The sequence below is a fragment of the Anas platyrhynchos genome, chromosome Z, assembly GCF_047663525.1.
Source record: "Anas platyrhynchos isolate ZD024472 breed Pekin duck chromosome Z, IASCAAS_PekinDuck_T2T, whole genome shotgun sequence".
Lineage (NCBI taxonomy): Eukaryota > Metazoa > Chordata > Aves > Anseriformes > Anatidae > Anas > Anas platyrhynchos.
In genome coordinates, this window is record NC_092621.1 from 15,535,667 (window position 1) to 15,546,711 (window position 11,045).

At 44.8% G+C, this 11,045-nt stretch overlaps 1 protein-coding gene across 2 annotated transcripts; it reads right to left on the reverse strand.

Moving 5' to 3' along the window:
- Positions 1–1,210: 1,210 nt before the first annotated feature.
- HMGCS1 (3-hydroxy-3-methylglutaryl-CoA synthase 1) lies at positions 1,211–10,972 on the reverse strand. 2 transcript variants are annotated; one of them, XM_038170156.2, is made up of 10 exons: positions 10,821–10,972; positions 7,645–8,102; positions 7,189–7,314; positions 6,522–6,686; positions 5,663–5,831; positions 5,362–5,532; positions 4,541–4,647; positions 4,072–4,197; positions 3,386–3,549; positions 1,211–2,982 (listed from the first exon to the last, which is right to left on the reverse strand). In XM_038170156.2, the coding sequence occupies exons 2-10, from the start codon at positions 8,090–8,092 to the stop codon at positions 2,890–2,892; spliced, it is 1,569 nt and encodes a 522-aa protein (XP_038026084.1). In that variant the 5' UTR covers positions 8,093–8,102; positions 10,821–10,972; the 3' UTR covers positions 1,211–2,889. The 2 variants fall into 2 exon arrangements, with proteins under 2 accessions (XP_038026084.1, XP_027302819.3); XM_027447018.3 differs by lacking the exon at positions 10,821–10,972 and adding an exon at positions 8,913–8,961.
- Positions 10,973–11,045: the final 73 nt, after the last annotated feature.

Consider the following 11,045-nt stretch of genomic DNA (forward strand, 5'->3'; position numbering starts at 1 on the left):
GCAAATTAAACATAAAATGTAATTAGAGCTTTAAAAAAGAAAAAAATAATTATAGAAAGGACGAGGCTGTTATTGACGATGGTTCTTGATTTGTCAAATTCAGAAAGGCAAATTCAGATATGCTACTCTAACACTGCACATGTGGCTGCAATTTTCAGTGCATAACTGGTTGGGCTGCCATCTAACCTTCTGACATGTTCCAGTATTTGTATTTGTTCCAGTATTCCAGTATTTGTATGGTTCTCACAGTCTACAGCTGTTTAGAACCCAGTTGTGCTCCAATAAAGAAACAAACATAAGCATACTCCAAAACTCAAGTACTTTTAAATTCTCACTTTAGCACTGGGCATCCCAGGGTAAGCTGAGCACTGTGGATACTAAGGCGTGTTTTCACTAACTTCTACCATAGTAGTTTGGCAACAGAGGCTGGTGAAAAAATGATTTTGATATTCATGAAGTTGGAAACCTGACAATTCCTTTTTTTTTTTTTTTGAGTGTCACCACGACGTAGGTATTTCTACCTTCAGCTTTAATCAGGCATTTTAATCAGCAACATCAGCACCTCCAATGTAAATAGGTACTAGCTGCCCTCTTGAACAGGCACAACTGAAGTGCCCGTGCTGACAGGCAGAGCCTGTATGATTTTAGTTAAGACAGGTAAACCAATGCAAGGTTTGGAGAGGTACAGTTGGTGTCCTCAAATTAAAAGGCAGGATGCCTTATCTATTATTAGGACCAATGAGATGATCCGTTGACCTTGAAAAGAGTAATTAATGTAAATGAGCAACAGAATGACTCTGAAAAGCCACCCATGGAAAACTGTGCTCAACACGACCCAGGTAAGCAAAAAGCAAGAACTGATCCCCTTTCACTGTGTATGTGAGGAGGAGATAAAGCGATACCGTTGTTCCTAAGACAGTAATAATATTGGTTGTATTATATAAGCTGGGAATGAATTCCTCCACTACAAAAAGTTTCCATACAAAAGCATTTTAAGTTATCTTGAAACACAGCCCTAAAATAGTGATTTCCCACCAGCCTCGACAACCCTTTCTTTCCATTTGTGTAATGGAATGATATCAAGGAGAAAGATCCAGGAGGCCCACGCAGCTTGTGACCCCCACACTCTGGGTTTTCACAAGGTCAGCTTCCCCTTTCCTGTTAAAGATAAAACGCATCCTGAAAACCCAACAAGTCAGCACTACTCCAGCAGGTTTCAAATATCTCAAACTTTATTTTAATAAAGGATCAGCCACACAGACAGTGAGGGTCTGTGGTTAACTTTTTGCGCCAGTAGCTCAATTCTTGGCTTGTCCACTGCCAGCAATGGACTTTGTTCCATGGCAATTTTTTTTCTGGTGCCAATACAAGTTTCATGAGGGCAACCTAAACCAAAATGCTTGCAAACACTATCTTCATGCATCATTGCTCCGTAACTTTCAGCAGAACAAACAGATTAGTATCCATCAATTTATAATAAACATCTATTTCACCAAGGCTTGACTGTACAAATACAGCAAGTTACCAAATCCTACTGAGTGACAGATAATACAAACACTTTGTTACACAAAAAAAGATCATGATTTAAACAGATGAATCATTTCTTGCTACTTTATATGAGATAATGTAGCTTTGCAGAATTAGCAAAGAAATAAAATTCAACAAAACCTCATTCTGTACATTAGCTCAATTAAATATATAATACAAGCTTACAAGGCTCATGTCATAGTTCATTACCAATCTGGGCTTTAAAAAGCTACCAGAATGGAATCCCCATTAGAACTGTGTATCTACCACTTGCAAAAATGGATAGCTTGCATACTGGGGGGGAAAAAAAAAAAGAAAGAAAAGACCCCACTCCTAGGACATCACCAATAGTGAGAAGGACTTCAAAGTACAAAGCCAAATCCAAAGTTAGAAATAGTCTCTTAGAAATGTATTATATAAAGAATAGTGAGAGGCCAGAGTTCCAGACAAAATTATCCTCCTCCCTTTCTTAGTTTGCCAATTAAAACAGCTCCATAATGTCTAAAAGTTTTATTTGAAAATTCTGCTGCTTTAAATACTTGTTATAGTTAAATAATCCTGAAAAGTGCCAAATCAGTAAGTCCAAGAAATATACCTCTTTTTGTTCTTTAGAAGAACAACAGTCTACCTCCCTTGTCATTCCTCTTTCCTCCCAGGCTGATGTGATTTATAAGGCAGGTAAAAAAAAAAAAATGCACAAAGTGGGTTTTAGGTGGAACCTCATGGTAACTAACATTGTTAGTTACTGTCAGCCTTGTGGTCCTTGATCCACTATTTTGATAGGGGAGAGTGATTTTATTCCAGTGATGAACATTACTTGGTTCTGTATCTTTTCCAAAGCAATGGGGTGAGGAGGTAGACTGGGAGAAGAAAGGGAAGGTGATAAAGGGCAAGAGAAGTGCAGAATTCAGAAGACTGACTGCTTACTGTCAAGGCACTGAGAACCCTAACATTAAAAGCTTGGACTATTTTGCCACACACTTTTGCATACAAGTAGAATTTAAGTGTAGGTTTCAAGCCATTTTACATGGAAGAAGCAAGCAGAAGATTCACTTTTTTTTCCTATGTATAAAGACCTTGTAATAGACTGCAGCTACTACTCAGCAATTAAAAAAATTCAGACATGTTAAAGAATCCACAAAGCCCCTAGCAAGTCCTATTATCTCCAGTATATTAATGATTTTAGTGTCCTGAAAATACTATAAATATCAGCACACTGCATTAAGACAAATCCTTTCAAGGAGTTTGAAGGTTTTTCATCCCCAAGTAAGTACTACTGTACAATGCAACTTCAGTACTACTGTAATCCTTTCTTTCACCCTACCCTCACACCTTTTCCATTCCCCACCTCACAGAGGTATCTTAATGCTCCCCATTGGAAATGGCAACAGTAACGCCTTCAGATTCTGTTGTTGCAGGGATTCTTGGCACTTTCTTAGCAGGGCTTGGGATGTGCTAAGAAGAAGGGAAAAAAGACATTAAATACAGTTTTCTAGTTCACGTACATTCAATACTTCATGGCTAGTCCAACTCTCAAACAACATTCATGCTACACTGGACGGCTTGGTTTAAAGTCATTCATATCCGTCATGCTTCATGCAAAGAGATCATGTGAAAACAGCCAGTTTCTTCTTGTTTCATTCTTGTGCAGTTTCATTCTTGTTATGATGAAATGTACTTTTAAAAAAATCCATTACTATTTTTTTAAACTTCTGGCTTGTATGTTACATATTTTAACAAAGCACTTAAAATAATTTGTAAAATCCCTTCATCTTTTACCATACATGCACATGCTAAGACAACCACATAAACCGTTCCACCATTTACATCAAACTTTAAAAGAGCGCACAGTGTTCACCTCATGAACAATGCCTGGGTGGACAACTTCAACTCCTGCCTCCAGAGGTCCATCACCCATGATTGGGCGTCGTGCATAAGTTCTTCTGTGTTTTTCATCCACACGCACAAGGTACCATGTTCCCTCAAAGAGATCTTCTACAGAACACTGTGGAATATAGTTGGCTGCAAAAATAAAAATAAACAAACACATCCTGTTAGTTGGTTCCTGGTGAGAGTTTCATTCAACACTGGCCTTTACGTGTTGTAGTTTATAAGTACTAAGACAGGAAAACTTGCATCATTTGGTTTCATTTCATTTCAATGAATACGAGCTACAGGAAAGCACTTTACAAGCTATAAGGAAGTAGAAAGAGTTGGACATCCTCTTCATTACATAACCAAATCATTACAGCTGTGCAAATTAAGTATTTTGCTGTAGGATTAGGAATACTGGAATACCAGAGTACTGTGTTCAGCTCTAGGGCCCCCAACATACAAAGGACATGGACCAACATGGACCTATCAGAGCAAGTCCAGAGGAGGGCCGTGAAGATGATCAGGGCACAGGGCAATCTGACCTAGTGGAGGTGTCCCTGCCCATGGCAGGGGAGCTGGAATCAGATGACCTTTAAGATCCCTTCCAACCCAAACCGTTCTGCAATTCTATGATTATGGTTCTGTGATACACGCTTATGAAGCTCTTACCCAAGTGATGAGTTTCCTGTCTAATCTTCATGTTTTCAACAAAGACATCAGGTGCAATACATTTTCTTGAGTCAAGTCTTGTTTTAAGGTCAGAAAGGCTGGCAGTTATTTTGTCCAGTGCAGAACCTACAACAGAAACCCATCATGTACCATTTGCACCAGTGCCAAAAGCTGCACACTAGCATGTTAGCATAGCAAGACTATTCAAAATATTCTGCATTATAGAAGTAAAGTTTCTAGTTAGGTATGAATACTCCCATTTACTTGAGAAAAACACTTGTAGCATTTGAAAAATATTATCTATTTGCCTAAAGAGTCACTTAAAACATACCCTGGAGGTGGAACATCTTTAATGTTACTGTCATTAAGCACTGTTCTACAGATTTACTTAGGCTGATGGGTAATGTAGCAAAGCTTTTAGAGGTGAGCTGTGCAAGGGAGTTAATTAGCGTCTCTTCGTTTCACTCACCAGGAGTGGCATCCTGTGTAACTCTGATGGAATACAGAGTAGCAGCAAAACCAGAGCCATATGAGAACACACTAATTCTCTGTCCTGCAAGATGCTCTGGGGAGTACCTGCAAACCAAACAACAATCTTTTATGCTGAGAATTAAGTCAAGATGCCAGTTTTAAATAACCAGAAAGTGCAGCTAGCTTAGAAAAAGCAGACATAAGATTGTATTAACTACAACAGCACATTTAGCATGCTATGCGCATAAATTAGGGCTTTTTAAAGCAAGATTTCAAACACTGCTGTTATGAGATGATTTTCAAGGCTGCCTACGCAAAAACAAAGAGCAAAGAAATGCCCAGAATATGATCATCTAGAAGGTGGCCAATTTTCATTCCTAAGTATCCTAAAGCCTAAAATGAAACATCACATCTTGGAATGCAAAGTAACAATACAAGAGACCCAAGATGAGTGGTTTAATTTATGTTTAGCATGCTTTTTTAAGTCTCAGTGATGGGAAAAAAAAAAAAAGTTCAGTAAATACATGTATTACTTTCCTTTTATTATTATAGGGAAACAGAGAAAGCATTCTGGTTCTGTTTCCTACTATGGCAGTGTCTTTTGGGGAGGTTACGGGAGAGAAGGTTGGGAAAAGGTACACCACCTTACAAGTAAGATCCTACTTAGAAAGGCAGTAAGCAGTGTTTTAGATTAGCTTCTGACACAAACTTTGAATCCACTTGTCACTTGAACTAGCTGTGTATGCGGAATAGTTTTGTAACGTTTTATGTGCTTACATATAAAAGGCTATGAGGTTGGTTTTCCAATTTTATACTTACTGGGCTAGAAGAGAGGCAAGGCAACCGTAGACTGAAGGGGTATACATATTTCCATTCTGATTGGACACAAGTAATGAAGCTTTGGTTTTCTGATTGAAGAGCTCTGCACTAGCTTTCATAAAAGCTTTTTCTACATCTCTGTCAAAATATGTATCTTCAAGTTTTATATCCCTATTACAAAAAATAAGTAAATGCAAGAAAAAAAAAAAGTGGTCAGTAATAGGTAGAGGAAAACGAAGAATATCTTGCTTGTTTACCAAATTAAGACTATCTGAACAAGTAAGGCAGCAACTGTTCTCACCTGAAAGCTTCCAGCCCACTGAAAATGCCACTTGCTGTCTCTGGGTTCTGGTCACTGAGAAAGTCATTCAGCAGCAGTCTAGCCACACTCTTCTGCACCAGTTTACAGTAGGGAGAATGAAAGATCATGAATCCAAAGTCATTCAAGGTGAAACGTCTGTCTGTTCCTTCTGGAATTGGCAGAAAAGTTGTAACACAACTTATTACTTGTACTCACTTCAGCTATTAAAATAAAACAGGGGGATGGCAGTACTTAGTCATCATAACATGTCAGCATACAAAAGACATCTCAAGACTAACTCTTCCTGGCAAACTCATTTAAAACGCTGATAAAACTTCTGTTTAAAAATTAATTTCTTCCTGATCTTGTGCACCATCGAGCAATGTTTATTCTTCTGGCAGAAAAAGCTGTAAGCTTAACAGAAACTCAGTATTTCTACCGAGCGTTTTGAAATAAGAAATACTCTGCTTCATCTATTTAATCTTCAGATCTATCCTTCTTAATAGGGGTGAAGCAACTACTAAACATGGGAGGATAAAATATCATCACTTTGTATTTAAATATTAACCTCAATATTTTTTAAGAGCCTTGGGGGAGGGAAAAACAACACACTCTGAAGCAAGGTATTTATATTGCCGCAACAAAAGCCTGAAGAGACTACTCCTTACTGATCATCAGATATTCAGTTATAACAGTACAGAAATAACGTGTTTCTTTAGGGGGAAGAGCAAACATTTCAACCACCTCAGAAAACACAAGCACAAAAAGAGAAGCAGTACGCTAGTCTTTAGATTGGATGCTAAAACCTGAAAACACGCTGTTTGTGTAATTATACGTTCCAGTATTTGTGGCTACATACCCTTTTGCCACTGGGCGTGGATTTTGTTGCGATAGACAGTATAGCAGCGATCTAACGCACTGAGGTAGCACTGTATAGACAGCTTGCCATCAACAACTGGGTATTCGGAGACCATGTCTGGCTTATAGAAGTCATAGGCATGCTGCATGTGGGTTCCACGCAGTCCTGATGGAGAGAATTTGACAACATTGAAAATTATTTTATTCAGCTTCTGTGAATCAGTTTGAATACATCACTTCACAAATGTGGAAAGCAGCTAATATTTGGTCCCAGACAGACAGGTTTTCTTAGCACTTCAAGCCCTTCTAGGTAATGTTTCGCACAGTTCTCAACTGCCTGCAACTCAAGTACAGTAGGCTTGAGCATCACAAACACATTAACAAGTCATTTCTTCTTGAAAATAGAGTGCAGTGCTTTGTTATTCAGTTCTAGCCCACACTTTGTCAACTTTACAGGAGAATCTCCTAGTACAAAACAGATGGAAGCACCTCTAATTGGTTCTTGCTGTGTACTATAGGGGGACTTGGCCAAGGTAGCCAAAAGGAGACAACCTTCTGACATTAGTGGGGGTTAATCCAGCCCTCCAGCAACCCAGAGAAACAGGGGGCAGGCTTCAGAATGGATCGAGTATCTGGCTGAATGGTATTTGTTTTCTCACAGGACTCACCTCTCTCAAAAATCAAAGGAGCATTTGGGCCAATGAGCATAGCAACAGCACCAGCTCCCCCTGTTGGCCTGGCGTTTCCAGCGGCATACACAGCAATGTCTCCAGCGACAACAAGTGCGTAACGCCCTGTAAAAACACCAAAGTAACAATGTGAATTAGCCAAGAATCTAGATTTTGCTACACATCAGCAACTTTTGGCATTTGGTTATTCCAAACTATTTCACTTTTCTGTCAGCTACCAAATTTCGCAGGAAAAGACCAGTGATGATAATTACATGCAGAAGATGACAGCATGGATAAACTAGTGGCAAATGCCCAGCGTGTTTAAGACTTCAGAAAGAATTAATATAGTTTATCCTCTGGATTTTATACAGTTAGGCATAGACACTGTAATTATAAGAGATTAGCCAACAACAGAGAATGACGTAAATTTGCAGGAAAATACCCTGAACTTACCATCCCAAGAACTGGATTCAATCCAATTAACCGCATTAAAAAGAGCAGCAGTGCCTCCATAGCATGCATTCGTGGTGTCAATTCCTTCTACATCTGTATTACCAGATTCTTCAAAAAGTTGCATCAGGACAGTCTTTACAGATTTGGATTTATCAATTATTGTCTCCGTTCCAACTTCTAATCTCCCAATACAATCATAGGAGAGGTTGTTCCTCTCCATAAGCTTCTGAACCACAGTCAAGCTGAGGGAATTGATATCCTCACGGTCAGAGCAGAACCCCATCTTCGACTGGCCTAACCCAATGGTGTACTTGCCGGCATCCACACCATCATACTTCTCCAGCTCTGTCTGGTCAACATACTGAGAGGGAAAATATATTTCTAGTGCAACAATTCCCACATCTTTGGGCCAACAGGATTCAACGTTCACTGGAAGAGACCCAGGCATTGTGGCAGATCTTTAAGGAAAGAAAAGAAAAAAAAAAGAAAACATAAAAACAACTTGTTTATACACATCTGTTTCTAGAGACCTACTTTGTATATACTTTAGATTTATGCAGGTATACAGAAAAGGATAATTTTTAGGTATTTTATGGGTTCATTTGTAAAAGGCAAGCCTTGGAGATTTTGGTCTGAGAATACCGAGAACATCATTATCAATTGTATAACATTTTGTATTAAGTTCTTTTAACTGAAAATTCATTTTCAGCACTGGAGACAGGTACATTTAGCTTAAGCCTCAATTACTAGGTATCACTTATTTCAGCGCAGCAAAACCCATGGCAGTGCTGAGCGTTTGAGAAACGAGCCTGCCCATTACCCTATTTCCACGTGCCAGCAGAGCCGCAACCCTACACAAGCAGGCTGGGCACACCGGACCGCTTTTCAGACCGCAGCTGACCACGAACCACCCAACTCAGGAATAAACCCGGCCGACACACAGGCCAGAGCCTTCCCAACCCGCTTCTATCTTGGCGCTCCACAAGTGCCACAGCGACGCCGGGCTCCGACCTCCCCCCCCCCCACCCTGCGCCCTGCCCGCCCCAGGGGCACCCCGGGCCCTGCGCTCCTCCCCCGGGCAGCGGGGCGGGCCCTCAGCCGCCGCCGGCCGCCCCCCCGTACCCGCCTCAAGGTTACCGGGACCCCTCCCCGGTGCCGCAGAGCTGGGCAGCCGCTGCCCTCCCCTCCTTTATTTCCCCTTCTCCTCCCGTCCCGTCCCCCCCCCTCCGCTCCCGCCCCGTCCCCGCCGCCCCGCTCCCGTCCCTCACACGCAGCGGAATCCCATGGCCAGCGGCTGACGGCCAAGGCGCATGCGCAGGAGTTGGGGGGGGGGGGGGAGCGCCGTGCGCGCACCCGCTCCCGTCCCCAGCGCCGCGGGAGCGCGCACGGCGTGACCCCGGGCGGCCCCGTGCCCCGGCTGCGGGCAGCGCCACGCGTCCCGCCCGCATCCCTGCTTTATTTGTTATTTATTTGTTTTTTAATAAGAGACAGGACGCCCAGAGCGGCACCCAGGCATGCTGTGGGCTTCGTGGCTTTCTGGGGGTGCTGCTCCCAGACCCCCGAGCTGCATTTTATCCTCACGTCGGGGAGGAGAGGAGGGTGAATGAACGCCAGCAGCGCCAGCTTCCCAGGGACAAAAAGCTGCTCGGGGAGCGGCATGCCATGGCACAGGCACCCCTTCCTCCCTCTGCATGGCACAGCCAGCTGTGGGGGTGCTGACATGGTCGTGGTGACACCCCAGAGCCTGCAATGGTTAAGTTTAGGACAGAGCATCTCAGTTGGAAGGGACCTAGGAAGATGACCCAGTGCCCGGCCACGCCACAGCTAGCCAAAAGTTAGAGTGCATGCTGAGGGTGTTATCCAGGTGTCCCTGACGGGCACCGGTCACCTCCCTAGGAAGCCCATCCTAGTGCTCGGCCATCCTCATGGCAAAGAAATTGTTCCTCACGCCCATCCCGAGCCTCCCCGGCACAGCTCCGTGCCATCGCCACGCATCCCATTGCTCGTTACCAGGCAGCAGAGATTGCAGTTTTAATTAAGTTACATATGAGCACAGAAGATGAGATGATGGCATATCATGGGCTTGGCATGCCACAGCCCCAGAACAATGGCTTTTAATTGGGTGTTTATCCTGAGGACAGCTCAGTATGCCAGAGGGACTCGCATCATTGGTGAGCTCTGAGGAAAGCACTCTGCTTCAGTGCTGGCCAGTTACAGGACCTGCGGATCAGCACCAGCATTTAATTACACGCTGCTTGCCACAGTTCCCTCGCCCAAGAGCTTTTCGTGGAAGACAACTAAAGGGAGGTAATTTCTGATGTATTCTCACCAAATACGTCCGGTGTAGCAGCAGCCAGGGCTGTCAGGTTACACCGCAGTGTACAGTGCTGCTTTACACGCCCACTCTGGTCACTTAAGAAAATGGGATGTGTAGCACCTTCGGAAAGTCACTTGTTACGATGGAAATTGTCTGCCCTGAGACAAGCAGCCTTTTGTTCCCCTGGTCCAATAGTTACAGAGTGAAACGCTACCCAAAAGCACTACTTCTTTTAAAAACCGAGAGGCGGAGATGCTTCGCTGTAAGGCAACGAGGAACCTGCTTTGTTTCGCACCCCCTTGGGGGCTCCGCAGGGAATGAATGAGCAGCACCAGCCAGACACAACTTTCCCCTTGGCGTTGCCAGACGCAGAGACGCATTCTCCCACAACACCCGGCAGCGTTCACCATCCTGTACGCACAGTGCCACAGCAGCGCTGGGGTCGGAAGGGAGCCGAGACCACCTGCTGCAACCACCCCCTGCCACCACCAGCACCCACCGAGCCGTGTCCCCAGGCACCGCGTCCAGCACCCCCAGGGACGGTGACCCCGCCACCTCCCTGGGCAACCCATTTTGATGCCCGACTGCTCTTTCTGAGGATAAATGTCTCCTATTTCCAACCTGAACCTCCCCAGTGCAGCTTGAGCCCCTTCCCTCTGCTCCCATCACCGGTTACCTGTGAGAAGCGGCCGGCCCCCATCTCCCCGCGCCTTCCCCTCAGGTCCCCTCGGGCACGGCCGCTCCTGAGGTGAGTCCTGAGGTGAGGCCGTTACCGGCCGCGCGCTCCCGGTACCGGCGCCTCGCCCCGTGGCCGCGCACGGCCGCCCCCCAGCCCCACGGCCGCCCCACGGCCGCTCACCTGCGCGAGGCGATGGCTGTGGCTGTGGCTGCCGCTGCCCGGTACCCGCTGCCCGGTGCCCGCTGCCGCCCGCCCGGCCAGAGGAAACGGCGGCAGCCGGCGCGCGGCCCCTTTAAACGGCCCCGCGGCCCGGGCTCCGTCCCGCGCGCTGAGTGGCAGCTGCCGCCGGCCAATCACGAGCGCCGCCACCTCCCCGGGGCCCGCCCACCGAGAGCGCCGGGGCCG